The sequence below is a fragment of the Acomys minous genome, assembly GCF_964271855.1.
Source record: "Acomys minous genome assembly, chromosome: 3".
Taxonomy (NCBI): Eukaryota; Metazoa; Chordata; class Mammalia; order Rodentia; family Muridae; genus Acomys; species Acomys minous.
Genome location: NC_140485.1, coordinates 36548405 through 36572567, shown reverse-complemented (window position 1 = coordinate 36572567; position 24163 = coordinate 36548405). Strand labels below are relative to the sequence as shown.

The following is a 24163-nucleotide window of genomic DNA, read 5'->3' as shown; positions in this document are numbered from 1 at the left end:
ATCTTCTTTGTGTCTCAGAGCTTAAATCATGTAGGTATTATTCCTTAGGAATTGAGCTTCATTTTATTTTGATATACAAATATGTGTAACTTGCATTTTCATAAGCTACTGTCCCTCTTATTGAGTATAATACAAACAATAGTATATATGTGAATATAATAAGCATATCAAAATAGGCAAAAAATGTTTCCAGAAAATAGTTAACAATGAACTTCTGTGCTCGGTTAAGACTATTCACAGTTCAAATGTTTAAGAATTTGTCGATAACTCATTAGCTTACTAAATACTCTCACCATTGCCATTTTCATTTCCTGATTCCTCAATGTATAGATCACTGGGTTCAGAAAGGGAGTGACAATTGCATCAAATATGGCTAGAAATTTATCCAGGTGTGTGTAAGAAGAAGGCCATGTATAAAAAAACATCACAGGCCCAAAGAATAAGATCACCACAGTCACATGAGCTGAAAGAGTAGACAGAGCCTTAGAGGAGCCACTTGAAGAGTGTTTCTGAACAGTAAATATGATGACAATATAGGAAATGATCAATATAAAGAAGGACCCCACAGACATGAATCCACTATTGATTGAGACCAGTAATTCCAGTGTGTATGTGTCCATGCAAGCAAGTTTGATGAACCGGGGAAAGTCGCAGTAGAAGCTGTCCAACACATTTGGTCCACAGAAAGGTAAGTTTATTACAAAAGCCATTTGAACCAGAGAGTGCATAAGGCCAACCACCCAGGAGGCCACTGAAAACAAGATGCACATCCTTGGACTCATAATGGTCAGGTAATGGAGAGGTTTACATATGGCCACATATCTGTCAAAGGCCATGGCTATAAGTAAGACCATTTCCACACCACCAATGACATGGATGAAGAAGATTTGAGTCATACAGCCTCTGAAAGAGATAACTTTGTGCTTTCTAAACAGATCACAAATCATCTTGGGGGAAGTAACAGAAGAAATACCCAAGTCAATAAAGGACAAGTTAGCAAGCAGAAAGTACATGGGAGAGTGTAAGTGAGGGTCAGATGCTATGGTGAACACAATGAGTGAGTTTCCCATCATACTTGCTACGTAAAATGTGGAGGAGAACACAAAAAGAAATAGTTGGATGCTCCAAGAGTTGGTGAGTCCCAGGAACACAAACTCTGACACCTCAGATTGATTCACACCTTCCATTGGCTTTGTTGGCAGTGCCACCTGATGGAGGAAATGAGAGAAATTGTAAATTATAATTGTATAAATAGAACAAGACCTGGTGGCACTCAGAGCAAGGACAGCAGGTTACCAAGAAGAGACTTGATACCCTATGAGCATATACAGGGGGAGGTTATCCCCCTCAGGAACAGCCATAGGGGAGGGGAATAAGGGGAAATGGGAGGGAGGGAAGAATGGGAGGATACAAGGAATGGGATAACCATTGAGATGTAACAAGAATAAATTAATAAAGGAGAAAAAAAATTTTTTAAAAGCCTGGAACTAAAAAATAAATAAATAAATAAATAAATAAATAAATAAATAAATAGAACAGAAGCCTATTTTTACTTCTGCATCACTACTAACCCAATGTCAAACCGCGATATGAACAAGTGCTAAACATGAACAATTATAAGAGGATTATAAATTAAAACCACAGAGAACTTTGACTTCAAACATATGAAAATATATTTTGTAAGAAAAAATTAAATCAAATTAAAAGTTAACAAGGTTAGGTCGATTTAAAGAGATGATCCACTGTCTTACACAGGACACAGACACAGACATCCAAATACACATAACATTTTTAGAAATAAATGTGTTAAAAGAAGATATAATACCATTAAAAACTTGATGAGAATATAAATTAATACATTCATTAAAAATGATAGTGTTTTCAAATTATTATGTAGACTTAATTTGTAGCACAATAAATTTGTGTTTGCCTAACATATATAAACTGTGAACTTAATCATCAATAGAACAAAACAGAAAGATAAGTGCATCGATTGTTAGAAGAAAAATAAGAGAAAGGAAAAGATACAAAATATTAAATAACTATCATATAATAAAGAAATTCTCACCTTAAGGGTATATATTCAGAAGAAATGATATTGAGTAAAAATTATCTTTTTATTTCATTTTATTGTAGTAATATCTATAAACACTAAATGAGGTTGATATGCTTTTCATTGATAGATGCATATACAGCAGACACACACACACACACACACACACACACACACACACACACACTCACTCACAAATACACACCAGCATCCCAGACTGTTCTGCATCCTTGAAAAGAAAAAGTTTATATTTTGTAATTACATGAATAAGCCCACTAGTCACTGTAGTAAGTAGAAATAAAGTCATGGAAACTCAGTAACTGAAAGATCTCAAAGGAAATGGAACCTAAAGAAGCCAGGAAGAGAATGTAGAAACAGTTTAATAGCCAGAAGTGATGGATGACCTCAGGATCAGACAGAACAGGGATGATGCACATATAGGCTAACAGAAACTTTGATAGCATGAATAAGACCTGTACAAGTTCAAGGCAAATTCCTAGCACTGAGAAGGGGAAGTAGACATGCCTAATAAAGAATCTATTTTAAATTCATACCTTCTGGGAAAAGCTTAGTTTTGTCCAGTAAGGTGATGCTGGTCATACCAGCCACACTCCAAATGTAACCACATTTTCTTGTAACACAAAATGCACTCAGATTTTTGTGTGCCTTTTTGTTTGATTACTTGCTTGTTTACTTGCTTGCTTGGCTGGTTGGTTGGCTAGTTGGTTTTGTTTTGATACTTTTTTGTCTTTTGAAGTTACTCGTTTTGTTTTTCAGATTTTTTTTACAGAAAGAAATAGAATATTAAGTTAGGCCGGTAGTGTATTGGTGAGAATCTGAGAAGAATTGAGGGGAGTAAGGGATATATTCAAAATATATTGTATGAAATAAATAAATCCTCCCAAAAGTTACACTCATAGAAGAAAATATAATGATGTATCATAAGCAAGTTAGGTGGGCTGGGAAGGTGAAAAGGGAGTATATTTGTCAAAGGAGAAAATACTGAGTTAAAGAAAATGAGGCGCTCCTGGAGCTTTATTGCACAGCATGGTGAATATTGCCAAGTAGATTTTCCATGTTCTTATCACAAATAGGCATGTGAGGTGGATGTTACTCTTGTTCACTGTAACCAGATGAAATTGTTCACACGTATTAAAATATCTTGTTAAACACCATTAATATGTACATAAGTTTATTTGTTAAACTTCTATAAAAAATGAAATATTAAAGGGCTTTTACACTCACACTTTTAGATTGTGACCATACATAGAAGATGGTGGCAGTCACGGTGTAATGCTATGTTCCATGGAAATTTCTAAATTTCCCAACTTAATAAAATATGTTCCTTATATCAGTCACCATGGAAAGAGTCAGTTAAAACCTCAGTTCTTTCATTTTTCCTTAATGACTAATATATAGTCTGGTTCTGTCAAGTATGAAAAGTTTGTGGTTTTCAATACTGTATCCATGCCAAAATTACAGAGCTTCTTCTAGCAAATAAGCCCTTAGTTCTCATATGTCCAAAAATGTTTAAGTTCAAGCTTTATCAAATGCTAATCATAACTATAACACCTTCCTTTATATCATTAGCATTTTTATTCCTCCTTTAGTTTAGTTAACTGGATTCAAGGTCACGCTCCTAATATAGGTATGCCCACATTGTCTTTCTCTGAAGCAATGAAAACAGGGATCCACAGAGAAGGATAAGTCTACTAAATACCAGGTAGTAGTATGCATCATGTTAGGAACACAAATTGTAAGCAGTGGGAAATTTCTCTAGCAATGTGGCATTTCAATAATGTTCAAATATCAAAATTTACATTCTTCCAGAATATCACTCCATGAAGCCTGGATGAATGCAATTACTGTCATAGATTGTATTCCACATGATCTAGATGCTTAAACTTTTCAAAGACTAACTAAATCACATAAGAATATTTCTTCATAATTCTATGAAATGATTTATCTTATTATATTATAACTTTAGTTTTAGAGAAGAAAGTTCATATTAGACAAATCTGGGCTTTGATTTCAAGAGTCATGTTTAGGCTGATAGTTCAATCATGGGCTCTCTACTATCAAAAGAGATACTGAAACCGCTGACCTTGTGTTTTATTTCTCTGTTAGATAATTTAAAAGGTTGCTTCAGTTAAGATAGAGGAATAAAGCAAATTTCACAATCATGTGTTCAACAAAGTTGGGCAAGATAAGCATGGGATAGTCATCAACACAATCATATCCTCAATACATAAGTGCTTCAAAATGCTAATAATATCCATACTTTCTACCTTTCTCTTGCTCATAATAGTGACTAACTCATGAGACAAGTTACTCAAAAACATTAATAAATAGGCAAAAGACATTATATAGCCATGTTCAAAATATCCTTCAAAATATACTATCACCCATTCAGTAACACATTACATTGTTCACACCATTTTAGTGACCAAATACTGAAATTTCAAGTGTAAACAGCACAGTTGCTTTCAGGAAAACATGCGTCTATGCTTAGTACTCAATACAATTTTAATTTACTGATTAATTTCTCAATAAGACAGCAACCCCCACAGAGTTGAATCCTACATGTGCCCTCTCATCTTGATATCCCAAACTTTAGATTCAGAAAAGCTATAAAATATGTATTGGATGGAAATGAAAAATGTTCAACATCCTTAGCCATCAGGGAAATGCAAATCAAATTGCTATGAGATGCCATTTTACACCTGTCAGAATGACTAAGATCAAAAACACAAGTGACAAACAGTCCATGGTGATAAGGATGTGGAGCAAAGGGAAACTCTTCTATTGCTGATGGAATTGCAAGCTTGTACAGCCACTTTGGAAATCAATATTTCCTCAGAACTTAAGAAAGCAGTGTGAAAACAGCCTAAGTGTCCCTCAGTAGAAGAATGGATAAAGAAACTGTGGTACATTTACACTATGGAATACTATTCAGCTATTAAAAACAAGGAATTCCTGAAATTTGTGGACAAATGGATTGAACTAGAAATTATTATAATGAGTGAGTTCACCCAGAACCAAAAAGAGACAAGTGGTATGTATTCACTTATATGGAGACACTAGCCCAAGGGTATGTCCCATGAAAGACTTTACTTACCAGGAAAGTGGGTCAGAGGGGAGGACATCCTATTGGGACTTTAGATGAGAGAAACATGGGAGAATGGGGAAATATAAGGATCCAGAGGGTCTTGGAAACCTACAAAAAGAACATTATGATGGGCGGATCTGGGTCCTGGGGTCCTGCTCAAACTATGGCACCAGGCAAGGAAAATATAGGCAATAAACTTAGAACCCCTACCCAGACCTATCCGATGGACAGGACATTCTCCACTGTTGAGTGGAGAGTGAGGTCTGACTTTCATACAAACTCTGGGGCCCCATTTCTGACCATGTCCCTTTGATGGGGAGGCCTGGTGACACTCTGAGGAAGGATAACAGGTCACCAAGAAGAGACTCAATACCCTATGAGCATATACAGGGGGAGGAAGTCCCCCTCAGTCAGAGATATAGGGGAGGGGAGTAGGGGGGCAGCGAGAAGGAGGGAGGAATGGGAGGATACAAGGGATGGGCTAACAATTGAGATGTAATATGAATAAATTAATAAAATAAAAATAAAAGAAAGCAATGTACCTAAAGACCAGCTATACCCAAAGAATTCTCCATCCTACCACAATGACACTCGACCATGTTCATAGTGGCTTTATTCATAATAGCCAGAAACTGGAAACAACCTAGATTTCCTCAACTGAAGAATGGATAAAGAAGATATGGTACATTTACACAACGGAGCATTACTAGCTGTCAAAAACAAATGCATCATGTAATTTGCAGGCAAATGGATAGAACTAGAGAGGAACATCCTGAGTGAAGTAACCCAGATCCAGAAAGACAACCATGGCATGTACTCACTACAAGTGGACATTAGCTGCTAAGTAAAAGATAGTCATGATATAATCCGCAGATCCAGAGAGGCGAAGTAACAAGGAAGGGCTCAATGAGAGAGTACATGGATCTCTCTGGAAAGGGGAAAGAGAATAGATTTTGTCAGGAGAGTGGAGAGAGGTGTTGGGACCAGGAAGGATCAGGTGGGGTAGTGTGGGAGAGGTGGGAGGAGAGAGTATTAGGAGTGACTATTGGAATTAACAACATTTCTGCATTTATTTAATAGTCTGAAAAATAAAAAGGCTCCTATATTCTTTTTGAATAAGTATTTATGTGATAGTAACCTCATACCTCTTTAAAAGCTTTCCCAATCAGATCACTGATCAGAATCAAATGAATACAAAAACTCTAATTATAAAATGTAGTTGAAATAAGAAAAGTAAATTAAGCTAGTATTTTTAAGAACTTTGTCTTGAAACTTAAAACTGACATTCCATTGGAATGTCTATTTTTAGCATTGGAACTTTTTTTACTCAGTTTAATTTTCGCTTCTGCTCAGGTATATGTATATAGCATTCTTCCAATCTAGAAAACAAAAAATATCTAGACATTTGCTTTTATTTTACAGAATATTCACCAAATGCTTCACAGACAGTGAATAGTTCATACCTACTCATTTTTAAAGTGAAGAGAAAAATGCACATTTGCCCTTTTATGTATGTATTATTGATATTTTCCTAGTTATCTGTTCCTAGGATATTAGTCATTCCATCAATAAGCAATGAGCATAGAATGGGTAATTATGACACAAACTTAGTAGAAAATAGCATAAAGTTGTCAGGCTTCTCAGGGCCACTTACAATGCAGTTCTAGATCAAAGGCACTCAGGTTCTTAGCCTTTTCCAATATTTTAATTGATGTTTAACAACCATTCTTCTGTGCTGTTCATTTCCTTTTCTTGACTGCTCTCTTCTTTGCTCTAGGATGCAGCAAGCATTTTAGGATGTGGCTCATGTCCACAGCAGTTCCAAGCACAAACTCACATCTAACAATAAGCCACTCACAATTGTAAAGTTTATTTTCAGCCACCCATTTACCTGAGTGAGAACAATAGCATTTTGGCATTCAGGTTTCTCTGTGTCCTCTCACATAAAGTGCCACATGGAATCTTCCATTAGGGAGAGAAGCTAATTATACATACCTCAAGAGGCCACTGACCAAGAGGTCCTGCAAAAATCATGGTAATTTAGAAGGATCACATGGATGAAGGATTCTCTTCTCTGGAGACTTATGTCGTGTGGCCTATGGGATAAAAAAAAACTTGCAACTCACAGTATAACACTGAGTAGAAAGATTATAAGAAAAGTGGGGGAGGGTGTAGTATTATTAGCCTAAATGGATATCAAAGTTAACAATTATAGCTGGCCATGGTGGTGTATAACTTTAACCCCAACATTCCAAAGCCAGACATGGGCAAATCACTGTGAGTTTGAGGGCAGCCTCATCTACATAGTGAGCTCCAGAACATCCAGGGCTAGATAGTGAGACCCTGTCTCAAAAATATTTTAAATTAATCTTTGCTATTATTCCTTAATATATAAATACTATTTCAAAGTTTAACCATCATCATTTAGTTAAATCAAACTGATGTCCTAATTATAGTGTAGTTTAAGAAGTAGAATATAATTATTTTTCAGGAGATGAGAAGCGATTGTATTTCTCTATAGTTTTCACACTCACTTTGACAAGATGGCAAGGAGGAATAACAATCATGAACTTATATATTCCCAAGTTCGCCTGCAATAAACTTGAATTGCCAGAATTATTTTCACAATATTCAGATGTCAATTTCTTGTGGTATAATGGGTAAGTTCCTCAGACGTATTCTAAGACTCTTTTCTAATGTGTCTTTCTCCAACTTCAGTCACTCACTTATTCATATCGAACTTGCTCTCCTTGAGCCTCTTGGGTCTTTCTCCTGCCTCCTTTTCTCTATGCCTTTTCTTTTTTATTATGTTTATTTTTAACATATACATTTATATTATTACACATGAGTAAAATAAACTAGATACAGCAAGAAGAACCATGAGACATTGAGGAATTATATAAATGTTACATTCATAGTGATTTGGCCATTTATATTTATCAAACTGGAAGTAAACATCTTTCCTATTTTCTTGGGTCTAAATTTCTGAATGGGGATTAACATCTATCATATCTCATCTCTATTAACTTAAAGCATCTATCTTGATCTAAAAATATTTTAACCCCTAACCTACTAAGCTTAATTGAAAAACTAAACTATCTGATCTTGAAACCCAACAGAGACTTAAGAAGGGATAAAAATTAAATATCTGAGTGAACCCAGAGTGCAAGTTAGCAGCTTCCAAAATGGAAAAAACGACTGAGACAGTTTACTCCTGAACAGTCTCCCAACACTCTCTATAACATTGGAGCATCATCTTCAGCCTTCTGGGCAAATATATCTGACAAACATATTTGTGAGTCAGGAACTATTGAGGACTTGCTTACCCTGTCTTGGCAGAGTTTGGCCATAGACTCTGCTTGTATCTAAACTTACCCATTTTTAGGCAGAATTCTGTCTGTGGCAGAACCAAGGACATTTTTCCCAGTCCTGAAATATATTTACAATCACCTTGGTTTTACCCAGTTTCAATGGGAGAATAATGTTTTGTCTCTATTAACTCTCATTTGAAGCTTTCATTTAATAATCTCTTCCCTTAATCTTGAGTTTAAAATTTTTACCTATTTCAATACATTTAACTGATGAGTTTGAAATTTTTTCTTTTTTTTTTTTTTTGCTAAGCTATTTTTTATTAATTTTTTCTTGTTACTTCTCAATGGTTATCCCATCCCTTGTATCCTCCCATTCTTCCCTCTCTCCCATTTTCCCCTTAATCCCCTCCCCTATGACTGTTCCTGAGGGGTATTTCCTCCCCCTGTATATGCTCATAGGGTATCAGGTCTCCTACCTTAATTTTATTGTTTATAAAGACTCAACATGGAGTGCATTGGTTTTTGATCCCTCACATCCTGGGTATACGAATAGAATGCACACAATAATGTATGCAGACAATAATTTTCATTCAAAGTGCCAAGAGACATAGAAGCTACTTGGAAAATTATGTACTCCTTTTACAATCTTCCCAGTATAAAGGAAGAAGAGAGCAATTGAAGTGGGGAAGATTATGACTTCCTGTGTTGATCCACTCACTTTGATTGACTTTGTCATGCAGAGTATAAGGATGTTGGCTTTATTGGGCACAGGATTCTACAGAAGCCTGGGAGAGTGCTCATATTCACATCTGCATTTGGCTTGTACTCAGAACTGTCAAATGCATAATTAGCTATTCACTCAAGTGTTTTCTGATTTGCTAAATGCAGCTGAAGACATCAGCTCAGCAGAGGACTGAAAAGAAATCTTGTAAAAGTTCTCATTGGAACTTTTAACTTTACCTTTGGTCCCTCTGTGGATTTGGAAGCCCTGGGGAACATGGAGAAGCTGGCTAAAGAATATCATTTATATGTCTAATATTTGGTTGCAGAGAGAATATGTATTCCTTTCCATGGAGGAAGAATGTATCTATGTGGATGTGCTTGTACTTTTCCTTTCCCAAGAATAACAACAAAATATATTCTCAAAAAAAAAAAAAAAGAAGTGGAATATAAAATCCTAGAACACCTAAAAAAAAAAAGAAGAAAATGGAAAGAGCCTGGATTGACTAATAGGTAATAAGAATTTCCTATATTTACACATGAAAGTATGTAATATTATTCAACTATTAAAAGTAAAATTACTAATTCACAAATAAAGGAATGAAAGTAGAAATGGACCATTCTGATGTCACATGGTTTATTTCATTTGTGAATATTAGATTTGAATTTACAGTTAAGCATTTCTTCCATTTGTAATACCCTTAGAGGTCAAAAAGTAGTAATGGGCTTTGGGTGAGGCTTTCAATGGAGGGAACATAGCAAATAGTATGATAAAAGTTTCATTCCCTTTACATATGAAATCAAAAGACTCACATGAATGCCCCATTTGTATCTTCCACTGCCGGCAATTTTTCCTGTGAGTAGATCTCAGTTTCAGTTGAATAATATTATAACCTCTGACAGAGATCAAGCAACTGAAGTCACTGCAAAGTGGCAGGCCACCACATGTCATGTTGAGAAAGGGAGCCACTTTGTGGCTTCACCCACACAGATTCTCACCCTGATACATCTTTCATTCTCTGTCCCTACTCTAGGTCCAAGTGCTCTATGGCTTGCCCTGAAAACATGTAAGGAAGCACTTACTAACCCCAGACAGAGAAGCCATTCACACACCAAAAGATTCCATTCAAGTCTAACTTAGTACCCCAATGTGTTTATTGTGGCTATTTATAAGACTTAAGGAACTCAGGTAAGCTTACATCATTAGGATTCCAACCCATTGTCCAAATCATTCACAGCTATGTCACTGGACAACAACAAATATGATCAATGAATTAAGCTCAAGGATATATGAGAATCTTATGAGTGCCATGTGACTCTCAGGAATTCCACGAGCCTCACGAACCATGAAGCTCAACTATGTTTACAGCAGGTTTATCTTTAATAGCCAGAATCCAGAAGCAACCAGATGTCCATCAACTGAAGAATGGATAAAGAAATGCGATACATTTACACAGTGGAATACTACTCAGCTATTAAAAACAAGGAAATAGTGAAATTTGCAGGTAAATGGATGGAACTAGAAAAGATCAGTCTAAGTGAAGTAACCCAGACCCAGAAAGACACAGGTGCTATGTACTGAGAAACATGCTACAATGCACAGACCCAAAGAAGATAAGTAACAAGGAATGATGCTTAAAACACATTCAGAAGAGGAAGTAGAATAGACAGCTGTAGTGGATGAAGAGATGGAACAGGGTAGGTGAGGGAGCACAGAGAGAAATGAGGGTGGAGATCAGACTTGAGGAAAGTGGGACGGGGGTGGAGAGATGAAAGAAGGCATGTAGAGAAAAGAGAAACTGTGGGTAGGGGCATCTCTGTGACAAGCTTGAGACCTAATCCAGGGTAGGCTTGTGGGAGGAACTCTAGCAGAGACTCATAGTAGCAGGGGTCACGCAGATTGAAGAGGACACCCTCTAACTAGACAAGACTCCTAGTAGAATGAAGGAAACACAAACCCACTCACAAAAACTTTGACCCAAAAATTACCCTGCCTACAGGACGTGCAGGGATAAATATAGAACAGATAGAGCAGAGGTTGAGGGAATGTCCAACCAGTGCCTGACCCAACCCAAGACCCACCCCATGGGAGAGAGCCAACCTCTGACACTATTAACAATACTCTGCTATTCTTGCAGACAGGAAGAATAGTCCTGGAAGAATTGTCCTCTTAGGGGCTCCACCCAACAGTGGTTCAAAACAGATGCTGATAATCACAGCAAAACATTGGGCAGAGTGTGGGGAGTCTTGAAAATAGCATAACATGGGGGAGGGTAAAAAGGGCTGGAGGTGATAGGAGCTCCACAAGAAGACCAACAGCTCCAACTAACCAGGGCTTAGAGAGGCTTGTAGAGACTGAAGCTTCACCCAAGGACCTCACCTTAACTGGACCTAAGCTCCTACAAAGACGTAGCCCCAATGGTCAGCTCAGGTTTCATGTTAGTCCTCTAGGAGGAGAGTGATGGTTTTCTCTGACGTGAACTCTGTTACCATGTTTTGGATCACTTTGACCTTGTGAGGCTGCCCTGCCAGGCCATAGGGAAAGAGGACATGACCAGTCCTCATGCAACATGATGAGCTGGGGTGGATGGAAATGGGGCTCCCCTCATCTGAGAAATATTGTAGCAGGAGGGAGAGCAGGAGGACGGATGGGGCTGGGAGATGAGGAGGGATAGGGCTATGACCAGGATGTAAAGTTTAAAAATTAATTAAGTTTTTATTACAAACATAAGTAAAGTTTCACTACAATCTGCCCATCAGTCCAACTGAGTCTGGAACATGCTGTTTCCTTAGAATCATCCACTACCATTGGCTCTGATAATCTCTCTGTATTCTCTTCCACTCAGATATCTGAACCTTGAGAGAAGAGGTATGATGTAATTACTTTATTTAGGACTGCTTGATCCAAAGTCTCTCACAATGTGCAATTGTTCAGTTGTGGCACTCTGGGTTAAATACACTCTATTGTAAGAACAAATTTTGTTTATGAAAGTTGAGTGATGCACTGCTCTATCTATATAGTAATATGTTATTAAGAGTCATTTTATTGCCAGAGTAATAGTAGTAGAATTTTCTAGGGTCTGTGGCATATCTCAGGTCCTGGACATAATTTAAAGTATCAGGCATGGGTGCCATATCATGGAATAAGTCATAATTCCAATCAAATGATGTTTTTTTGTGCCATGACTTTTGTGTCACTATTGCACCAATGGGTATGTCTTGCAGGTAAGTTGCTATTGTAACTCACAGGGTTGTGGCTGGGTAAAATTATTACTTTTCTCCTCCACTAGTTCGCATAGCAGCTTCCAGTGCTGTGAACCCAGGTTAGTATTTTTTTTTAGATGCATCCAAACTGATTTCCAGAATGACTACATTTATAACCCCAACAAGAGTGAATAAGGACTGCACTCCTCATATTGTCACCAAAATTTGTCACTTGATAAAGATTCTGACTGAAGTAAGATGGAATTTCAAAGTAGTAATAATTTTCACTTCCATAGTATCTAACAATGTTGAACATTTTTAAACATTTTTTTCTTATTATTCTTTCATATAAAACATCTTGACCACAGCCACCTATCTTCCCAATCCCACCCACACCTCTTGTCTCCCCCAGATCTGCTTCTGTTCTCTTTCCCTTTAGAAAAGAGCAGGCCTTCTCAGTAATATCAACTAAACATGGCATAACAAAATTCATTAAGACTAGAATGGACAAAGCAACCCAGTAAAAGGAAAAGAGTCCCACAAGCAAGCAAAAGATTCAGAGATAAGCCAATTTCTACCATTAGGAGTCCCACAAAAACTCAAGTAAAACAACCTCAGCATGTATTCCAAGGACTTAGCATACACTTGTGCAGGCTCTATGAACTTCACTTCAGTTTCTGTGACCCCCTATGAGCCCTGCTTAGTTGATTCTGTGTGCTGTGTTCTCCTGGTAGCCTTGACTTCTTGGGCTATTACAATTCTTACTCTCTACTTTCTGCAGTGTTCCCAGATGCCTGCATGATGTTTGGCTGTGGTTCTCTGTATCTGCTACCATCAAGCTGGAGGAGGGCTCTCTGGTGACTATTTGGGTTAGGTACCAATCTATGAGTATAGCAGAATATTATTAAGAGTCATTCAACAACTTTTTTGTCAGTCGTGTTTGGTTCTACCCTATGTCTCAGAGACATCCAGCTTTCCATTCCTGAACATCCAGGCAATGTATGGCATGGGTTCCTTCTTATCCTTTTGCCTCAAGTTAGACCATTCATCATTCATTGATTGACCATTCCCATGAGCTCTGAGCCACCATTGCCAGACGGCATCTTGCAGGAATGACATATTATGTGTTTAAAATTTTGTGGCTAGGTTGTTCCCCCCAGTTCCAACACTTATAATCTAGCCTGGGTATAGAAGAAGATCTGGATTCATATCCTTCATAATATTTACTAAAATTTTCAACTTCCCTTTTGAAAGTGTGCTATTTACCACTATAGTCCATTTTTACTAGATTTCCTTCTTCATAGAGATTTTAGGTCTTGTTATAGTCTAAATAGTAATATTATGTCAGATATACAGGTGGAAAATATTTTCTTCCATGTAGTAGGCTACCTCTTCACTCAATTGACAATTCTTTCTGAAGTGCAGCCTTTTAATTTACTAAACACCCATTTGCCAATTGTTGTTTTTATTCACTGAGCAGGGTTAAGGTTAGAGTTACAGTTAGGGTTAGGGTTAGGGTTAGGGTTAGGATTAGGGTTATTAGGAAACCTGTCCCTAGTCTACAGTATATAGTGTATTACAATGAGCTTTGAGTGAGAAATGATCTCCAAAGGCTAGTGTATTTGAATACTTGGTCAGCTGGTGGTGCTCTTTGGAGAGTTAGGGAACACTTGGGATATAGACCTTTGCTAGAAAAATGCATTCTTGGAGATGACTTGGAGAGTTTACAGCCTCACGCCACTTGCACTGCTTTTTTTGACTTTGTCTATGTAACTGGTGACATGATATCCAGCTTCCTGGCACAACACCTGCTTCAGTATCTCCCTTGTTCTTACGCACATCCTCTCTGGGAGCATACCCCAAAATAAACTCTTCCATTACACGGTTTTGTTCATTGTATTTTATAACAACAACTAAGTAACTAATAAAACCACCTACTTTTTCCTCTGAAAGCTTCAGAGTTTGAAGTCCATTTTAGCACTTTCGTTGTATTATTGTTTTAGCTTGTAATCCAATCCCTATAGTGAGAGAGTGGGGTTCTTTCTTCTGATTTTAAAGGGGTGCTTCAATGTTTTTTCCATTTAGCATGATGTTGGCTACAGATTGATAGAATACAGATTTAATTGTGTTGAGTTATTTTCTTCCTAACACTACCATATTCATACCATTTATCAGGAAGTGGTTAGATTTTTAAAAGGCTGTCTCTGCATTTACAGAGATGATCATGCAGTTTTTTTACTTTCAGGCTATTTATATATTGTGCATTTAGTAAAAGGTATATAGAACCATACTGTTTCTTATAAGTGAAGTAAAATGAGTCCTTCCAAATAACTTTGATACTTCTTGAACTTTGCTTACAAAACTTTTGTATTTACATGTGAACATTTAACATACAAATACACATAATATTTAATATTTAAATTATTAGAAAAGTAAAAACTGTTCCTTTACTTGAAGACCTTAAATCAATAATCCGTCTTCTATATGTAAGAGGTACCTTCAAGAAAATAATATTCTTTAGGAATTTAGGTTTGTGCCTTTCTGCTATATAAAAAAGATAAATCTTGCTTTCATAAGACATTGTTATTCCTTACTGAATATAAGACAAAATATCATAGAGTATACATATATCAAAACAGTCACAGAACTTTTTCTCAGAAATTGTCTAACAATGAATGTCTATATTCTATTAAAATTCATCAGTGAAAATATTTAATAATTTGTCTGTAACCCATTATCTGGTTAAATACTCTCATCATTGCCATTTTCATTTCTTGGTTCCTGAATGTATAGATCACTGGGTTAAGAAAGGGAGTGACAACTGCATCAAATATGGACAGAAACTTATCAAGATGTGTGTTAGAAGAAGGCCATGTATAGATGAACATGACAGGACCAAAGAATAAGACCACCACAGTCACATGAGCTGAAAGTGTAGACAGAGCCTTAGAGGAGCCACTTGAAGAGTGTTTCTGAACTGTAAATATGATGAAAATATAGGAAATGATCAAAATAAAGAAAGATCCCACAGACATAAATCCACTATTGACTGAGATCAGAAATCTCAGTCTGTGTGTGTCTATACAGGCTAGGTTGATGAACCGGGGAAAGTCACAGTAGAAGCTGTCCAACACATTGGGTCCACAGAAAGGTAAATTTACTACAAAAGCAATTTGAACCAGAGAATGCATAAAGCCAACTACCCAGGAAGATACAGAAAAGAAGATGCACATCCTTGGGCTCATAATGGTCAGGTAATGAAGAGGCTTACAGATGGCCACATATCTGTCAAAAGCCATGGCTATAAGTAAAACCATTTCCACACCACCAATGAAGTGAATGAAGAAGATCTGAGTGACACAACCTCGAAAGGAGATGACTTTGTGCCTTCTCAATAAGTCATAAATCATCTTGGGAGAAATAACAGAAGAAACACCTAAGTCAATGAAGGATAGATTAGCCAACAGAAAGTACATGGGGGAGTGTAAGTGAGAGTCAGAAGCTATGGTGAACACAATGAATGAGTTTCCTGTCATGCTTGCTACATAAAATATGGAAGCAAACACAAAAAGGAATAGTTGGAAGTGTGAAGAGTTGGTAAGTCCCAGGAACACAAACTCTGTTACCACAGACTGATTCAGACTTTCCATCGACACTGTTGGCACTGCTACCTGAAGGAGGCAATGGGAGAAACTGTAAATTATAATTGTATTAAAAGAAGAGGACAATCTCCAACTTATGAAAACATATTTTTACTATAAATTTTCAACTACTTAAAGAGAGATATGAAAGAAAGTTCTATACACAGCCAATAATCAGAAAATTATAAATTAGGTGAAATATGTTTTAACATCTATAACAAAAGCTTTCATTAAAATTCAAATGATAATAAGGTTTGGTTGATATTTTAAGTGGATATTAGGTTCTAGAAGGATTGTTTATTAGTTAAGAGAACTTTCTACTCTTTCAAAAAGACCCTAGTTTTGTTCTCAGCATCAACATAAAGCGCGTACAGCGCTTTTAGTTGTAAGGAATTCTAGTACCAGGTAATCTAATGCTATGTCTTGATTCCCAAAAACAGAGAGCATAAAATTGGGAACAAAGACACATACCTTACTTTAGTGAACCTTTATAATGTTCTTTGAACAGATAGTATCCTACAAATTATTAATTACAATTTAAATTAACACATCCCTAAAGAAAAAGTATAAAGACTTTTCAAAACCTACAGTAGAGGTGGATTTGCAATACAGTGTTTGTATGCTTGTCTAATATGTTTAAGACACTGGATTTTATTCACAATAGTACTATAAAAGAAAGAGAGCAAAGAGGATTATAAAATAAAAAACACAAAAGAAAAATACAAAATATTAAAATAGAACTACAATGTATAGAAATTCTCACCTTAAGGGTGTATATATAGAAGAAAGCATTATCATGTCAAAATATGATAGACACATGTATTATTAACACACATACTCATGCACACAAACACACAACAAAATTATATATGAGTATTTTTCATCACTATGAGAAGATTTATTATGTTGTGGGTTTCTTTTTTTGTTTTGTTTTGGTTTTGGTTTTTTTGTTTGTTTGTTTGTTTTTGTTTTTCAAGAAAGGGTTTCTCTGTTTAGACTTGGCTGTCCTAGGCTCACTTTGTACACCAGGCTGGCCTCAAACTCAAAGAGATCTGCCTGCCTCTCCCTCTCCCATTGCTTGGATTAAAGGCATGTGCCACCACACCCCACTAAGTTTCTTTTCATTTGGAGAAGAAACAGCATAGTAGACAGCATCTGGGCTTTGGATTGAGGACCTAGAATTAATCTCATGGTTCAACTATGAACTGTCTACTATCAGAAAACATAGTAAAACCACAACCTTTTGTTCTATTTATCTGTTAAACAAAGTAAAATGGTTGCCTCAGTTAAGTTAGAGGAATAAAACAAATATCACAATCAGGTGTTCTACAAAGATTGGGCAAGATAAGAGTAGGATAGCCATAGACACTCTCACATCCTCAATAGATAGGTGTTTCCCTTGTGGATGCTCAATAAATGTTAATAATATCAATGCCTTTCTTTCTCTTGCTTATAGTAGTGACTAACTCATGAGATAAACTATTTAAAAACAATAATGAAAATAAATAAGCAGAGGACATCACCCTCCTATGTCCAAAATATGTTTGGAAATGTACTAACTATTCTCCATTCAGTAACACATTATATTACTCACATTGTTTTATTGACCAAAACCAACATTTCAAATGTAAAATTAATACATTTTCTCTCATGAAACACCATATCTATGTTTAGTTCTCAATGCAAAATTAATTCACTGATTAATTCCTTTTGGAACATCAATCCCTATGCAGTTAAATTTACACTTTCTTATCATTATTAGTGCATCCCAAAACTTAGAATAAGAAAACATAGAAGATGAGGGGAAATGAACCTTGAGTTAAAATGGAAAATTGTGTATTTATTTTCTTAAAGTACATGTAAAATATGCTTGATGGTATAATATTAAATATTGAGTAGAGTTATGAAGTGATAGAAACATGAATTATAGTCGTTGCTTTTAATCTTTCTAACTCTGCCCTAAACTTGCTCCTCAGGTTCTTTGTCTTTCTTTAGAGTTCTCCTCTCCACCGTGTGCCTGACCCTCATTTTCATGCTATCGTAACTTCTCTCTCTCTCTCTCTCTCTCTCTCTCTCTCTCTCTCTCTCTCTCTCTCTCTCCTCTCTCTCTCTCTCTCTCTCTCTCTCTCTCTCTCTCTCTCTCTCTCTCTCTCACACACACACACACACACACACACACACACACACTACAGTCACACACACCTCCTTTCTCCCCTGAGGTGCCACTGATTTAAAATTGGCCTTGTCTGCGTGTTTTTCTTCTGAAAGAATAATAAAATTATTCTCAAGCTTCAAAAAATGTGATAATAAAGAAAATAAGAAGAAAAGCATAGCCTAGAATGAGATGGTGTAAAACATACATATCTGAAAAGCTGGTATATAACTGGGAAAAGAACATGAGAAGGCTTAAAGTAATTAAGCATAAAATATTTGAATTATAAATTTATATTCCCCAAATGAATCTGCCCATGTTTTCATTTTGCAGATTGTTTCAAGCCCTTCCTTAAACCTAGCCACATTTTGGCCCTCCTAAATGAATTTAATACTATTAATACATTGGGAGAGAGAAATAATTTTGTATGCTTTTCAAATAAATATTTATGTGTAAGTCACCTCATACCTCTTTAAAAGGTACCTTTAAAAGGTATCAGATAATACCACTGATGAGGCTCAAATGAATACAGAAATCGAACTATAAACCATAGATAAAAATGAGAAAAATAAATTAAACTGTTTGTATTTTTAAGTACCATTTTGAAATTAAAAACTGACATTCTATTGGAACATCTGCTTTCAGCATTGAGATTTTAGGACTCAGTTTAATTTTTACTTCTGACCAGGTACTTAGAGGACTCTTCCAATTTAGAAACAAAAATGTCTAGACATTTGATTTTATTCTACAAAACATTCACCAAGTGTTTCACAAAAGATTAATAGCTCATACCCATTTGTTTTTAAAAGTAAAGAGAAAGATACACATTCGTCCATTTTATGTATATGTATTATTAATATTTTCCTTAGTTATCTGGTCATAGGATATTAGATTATTCAATCAATCAGCAATGAGCACAGAATGGTTTATTATAATATAAACTTAGTAGAAAATAGCATAAAGTTGTTTGACTTCTCAAGGCCACTTACAATGTGGTTCTAGATCAAGGGCACTCAGGTTCTTAGCCTTTTCCAATAGTTTAACTGATGTTTAACAACCATTCTCTTGTATAGTTCATTTCCTTTTCCTGGCTGCTCTCTGTTTTGCTTCAGGCTACAGCAAGCACTTTAGGATAGAGCTCATGTCCACAACAGTTCCAAACACAAACTCACACCTAACAATAAGCCACTCAATAATTGTTAAGTTTGCTTCCACCCATCCATTACCTGAATGAGAGCAATAGCATCTTGGCATTCAGCTTTTTCTGTGTCCTCTCACATGAAGTGCCACATAGAATCTTCCATTAGGGAGAGAAGCTAATTACACATACCTCAAGAGGCCACTGACCAAGAGTTAGTGCAAAAACATGGTAATTTAGAAGAATCACACAGACGAAGGATTCTCTTCTCTGGAGACTTTACATAGTGTGGCCTATGGGATGAAATAATTTTACAACTCACAGTATAACACTAAGTAGAAAGATGATAAGAAAACTGGGTTTATTTTTTGTTGTAGTATCATTAGCCTACATGGATATAGAAGTTAACAATTATGACTGGCCATGGTGGTGTATAACTTTAATCCCAATGCTAACAGGTGCCATCTAGTGAAGTTTCGTGAGTGAAATCACAGATTCTCCTATTGAAGACCATACTGGTCATTTCAAAGCCTAAGAAAACAAGTACACAACGCACGCCCTGCTGTGGTATTTCTTTTTTTCTCTCTCACATCACCCATGTTCCTCCACTATTGCATCTGAGCCCTCAGCATCTAACTAAGTTTTGTCTACTTTCTTACTGAAATCTAAGTAAAACTCTAAAGTTCATTGAACAACACCAAAATAAATCTATAAAATACTTGCCACAAATCTATTTTTTATTGTTCTCCTCTTATTTTCTAACTAACATCTTCCACTCTGAATTCTCCCCCATAAATACTACCAAAACTTTCCTTCCCATATTACTGATGCTTCCTAGATCATTAAATGAATGGTTTTTAATCATCTTTTTAAGCAAGAAGCTTATGCCAATAGCATATGGGCTTCATTTTATTTTCTTGTCACTATAAAAATTATTCTTTTTCTTTTTAAAAATATTTTAGGCTCAGCAGTTAAGAGCACTGACTGCTCTTCCAGAGGGCCTGAGTTCAATTCCCAGCAACCACATGGTGGTTCACAACCATCTATAATGAGGTCTCTTGCCCTCTTCTGGTGTAGAGTTATCCATGCAGATACAACACTGTATACATAATAAATAAATAATTTTTTTGGAAAAATTTTTAATTTATATATGTATATATTATTACATATATGAAACAAACTATATAAGGGAAGAAGAGCTGCAAAAATCAGGAATTATATTAATGTTACAATCATAGTGTTTTGGCTATTTGAATTTGGGAACCCTGAAGAAATAATCTTTCCTCTCTTGGTGAGTATAAAATTCTGAATGTAAATCAATATTTATCATATCTCATCTCTATCAAATTAAAACATCTATCTGGACATAAAAACATCTTAGCCCCAAGACTATGTTTTGGATTGGCAATGTGTTCACTCCAAGGTATCGCAAGCCTATCCTCTGTTCCCCAGGGGCCCTTCACTAGCTCCAGTATTTGGAAGAATCGAGGGTGTTCAAAGTGTGTGACTCCCAAACCATGAAAAGTCGGTTTCAGTCCAGAGATGCAAGGATGGTTCAGCATACAAAAATTCATCATTGTAATCCACCATATAAACAAATTGCTGTGGGAAAAACACATGATCATCTCATTAGGTGCTGAAAAACCTTTGACAAAACCTAATGCTCCTTCATGATGAAGTCCTTAAAGAAATAAGAAATAAAAGGTGCATACCTAAGCACAATAAAGGCAATATACAGCAAGCCAATAGCCGACCGTCTTCCAATACTACAAAAGTCCACACAATTGGAAAAGAATGTGTACAAGGTACAGACACGGGAAATTACTCAGTTCAATGTCTCTACATAGATGTTCCATGTAATCTAGCCAGAAATTACAGCTTATGACAGTATTTTCTATTCAAAATAAAAATTTCTCCTGTCCTGTAAGTCTTAAAGTAACCCTTCATCTTCTGTATGTCGAAGAGTTTGTATCAGCTTTCTGAGAAGACAGAGGGAGAGAGAACTGGACTAGGGGTAGGCATCTCTAGGAAGAGCTAGAAACCTGGGACAATTGAAACTCTCAGGAATCTATGAAAGTGACCCTAGCAAAGACTCCTCACAGTGGGAGATATGGAGCCTAAAATGACCATCTCCTGTAACAGGCAAGACTTCCAATAGAGGGATTAGGACACCAACCCAGCCACAAAATCTTAGGATAACAATTTGTTCTGCTTATAAGATGTACAGGGGTATAAGATGGAGCAGAATTTGAGGAAAGCATCTAACCAGCAACTAACCAGCTAAGACACATGCCAGGAGAGGAAGCTTACTCCTCAAACTAATGATAATGCTCTGATATACTTCCAGACAGGAGCCTAGCATAACTGTTATCAGAGAGTCTCCAGCCAGCAACTGATGAAAACAGATGCAGAAACCCACAGCCAAACATTAAGTGGAGCTTGGGGAATCCTGTGGAAGAGTGGGAGGAAGGATTAAAGAAGCAAGAGGTGGTCAAGAGCACCACAAGAAAACTTACAGAATCAACTAACTTAGGCCCATAGGGACTCGTAGGACTGAACTGCGAACCAGATAGTATGTGTGGGAGGGCCCTCTGCACTGTATAGTAGTTGTACATCTGGGTCTACATGTGGGACTCCCAAAGCAGGAGCAGAGGCTGTCTCTGACTGCATTGCCTGCCTTTAAATTCCTTTCCCTTAACTGGGCTGCCTTGTCTAACCTCAATAGGTTTACCTAATCCAATGTGACTTAATATGCCAAGGTGGATTAATATCCATGGGAGGCCTCCCTTTTTCTGAGGAGAAGAGGAGGAGATATGAATGGGGAAGGGAGGTAATGGAAGGGGAAACTGAGAGGAAAGGAAAGGAAGCTGTGATCAGGACTTTAAGCAAATAAATAACTTAATAAAAATAATGTGAAAATAGCAGCAAATTGGACTTCTGATAATCCAAAGAGAAGAAAATATAGTGAATGAGAAACTGGTTTTGTGAAGGCCATAGAAGAGAAATCATTGTGAAGATGGAAAAGACGGATCTGAGTTACCAGAAGGAAGAGTGAGTCTTCCCCAATAAAAGCACACTAACTGGTTGTCTAATACCAGATGATCAGTTCTGGGAGCATCTCTACAAGTAACACTGCACAGACTGAGCAGGCTTTCTTTTTTTTTTTCTTTTTTAATAACATTTTACATATACATTTATATTATTACACATGTATAACATAAACAACATAGAGCAAGAAGAACCTTGAAACAATCAGGAATTATATTAATGTTACATTCATAGCACTTTGGCTATTTGTATTTGGCAACTTTGTAGAAAGTATTTCCCATCTTGGTGAGTCTAAAATTCTGAATGTAAATCAGTATCTATCTTATCTCATCTCTAGCAACTTAAAACATCTATCTAGACCTAAAAATATCTTAACCCCTAAAGAAGTTATATAGGGTCTTCAAAAACCTGAGAGTCCTACAGAATATGGCATTTAAAGATGTTTTTGTTGTTTTAAGGATTCTTTGACAATAAGACTGGTTAACTCCTGGCAACATCCACCCTACCTCAAAGAAAATAATGAACATCAAATATCTCCTTATGGAGATGGTTTCAAATGTGACAAACAAGCCTTAGGCAAAATGCCCTCAATTCAAACACTGACAGAATTCTGCCTAAAAATAGGCAAGCTTGCATGAGGTTAGAGTCAATAGCCAAACTCTGTCAAGACAGGGTGAGCAAGTCCTCAAAATTCCTGCCTCACAAATATTTCTGTCAGATATATTGGGCCAGAAGGCTAAAGTTGAGCAAGTTTGCATACAAACATATGCAAAGAAATGTTTTCCTCAGAGGAAGTTATTCAACAATGAGTTTCCATGCTCAACAAAGACGATGTACAATGTAGCCATTCAAGATATTTGTCTATAGCCCATTAGTTGACTGAATACTCTTCTCATTGCTATCTTCATTTCTTGATTCCTCAATGTGTAGATCACAGGGTTCAAAAAAGGAGTAACAACTGCATCAAATAGGGCCAGAAACTTATCTAGTTGTGTAGAAGAAGAAGGCCATGTGTAGAAAAATATGGCAGGACCAAAGAACAAGACCACCACAGTGACATGAGCTGAAAGTGTAGACAGAGCCTTGTGGTAACTGCTTGAAGAGTGTTTCAGAACAGTAAATATGATGACAATATAGGAAATAATCAGTATAAAGAAGGACACCACAGACATGAGTCCACTATTGATTGAGACCAGTAATTCCAGTCTATATGTGTCCATGCAAGCAAGTTTAATGAACTGAGGAAGGTCACAGTAGAAGCTGTCCAATACATTAGGACCACAGAGAGGTAAATTTACTATGAAAGCCAGTTGTAACACTGAGTGCATAAGACCAACCACCCAGGCAGTAATCAAAAAGAAGATGCACATCTGGGGGCTCATCGTGGTCAGATAATGGAGAGGCTTACATATGGCTACATATCTATCAAAGGCCATGGCTATGAGCAGAACCATCTCCACACCACCAATGGCATGGATGAAGAAAATTTGTATAACACAACCTTGAAAGGAGATGACTTTCTGTTTTTTGAATAAGTCATAAATCATCTTGGGTGAAATGGCAGAAGAAATGCCTACATCAATGAAAGAGAGATTGGACAGAAGAAAGTACATAGGGGAACGTAAGTGAGGGTCATAAGCCACAGTGAAAATTATTAGGCAGTTTCCTATCATGCTTGCCACATACAACACTGAGGAGAGCAGAAAGAGCAGCAGCTGGATATGCCAGGAGTTGGTGAGTCCCAGGAACACAAACTCTGACGACACAGAGTGATTCAATATTTCCAT

General features: G+C 36.6%; 3 protein-coding genes across 3 annotated transcripts; all 3 read right to left on the bottom strand.

Annotated features, from left to right (window-relative positions):
* Window positions 1–230: 230 nt before the first annotated feature.
* On the bottom strand, window positions 231–1193 carry LOC311593330 (olfactory receptor 4F15-like; the record flags this gene model as incomplete). The annotated part of the gene is made up of 1 exon (XM_084774537.1): window positions 231–1193. The coding sequence occupies exon 1, from the start codon at window positions 1185–1187 to the stop codon at window positions 231–233; it is 957 nt and encodes a 318-aa protein (XP_084630663.1). The 5' UTR covers window positions 1188–1193.
* A 13903-nt stretch (window positions 1194–15096) lies between these two features.
* LOC311593328 (olfactory receptor 4F21-like) lies at window positions 15097–16053 on the bottom strand (the record flags this gene model as incomplete). The annotated part of the gene is made up of 1 exon (XM_084774535.1): window positions 15097–16053. Exon 1 carries the CDS (start codon window positions 16045–16047, stop codon window positions 15097–15099), a length of 951 nt encoding a protein of 316 aa, XP_084630661.1. The 5' UTR covers window positions 16048–16053.
* Window positions 16054–23224: 7171 nt separating this feature from the next.
* On the bottom strand, window positions 23225–24163 carry LOC311594690 (olfactory receptor 4F3/4F16/4F29-like; the record flags this gene model as incomplete). Its single annotated transcript, XM_084776590.1, has 1 exon — window positions 23225–24163. One exon carries the CDS (start codon window positions 24161–24163, stop codon window positions 23225–23227), a length of 939 nt encoding a protein of 312 aa, XP_084632716.1.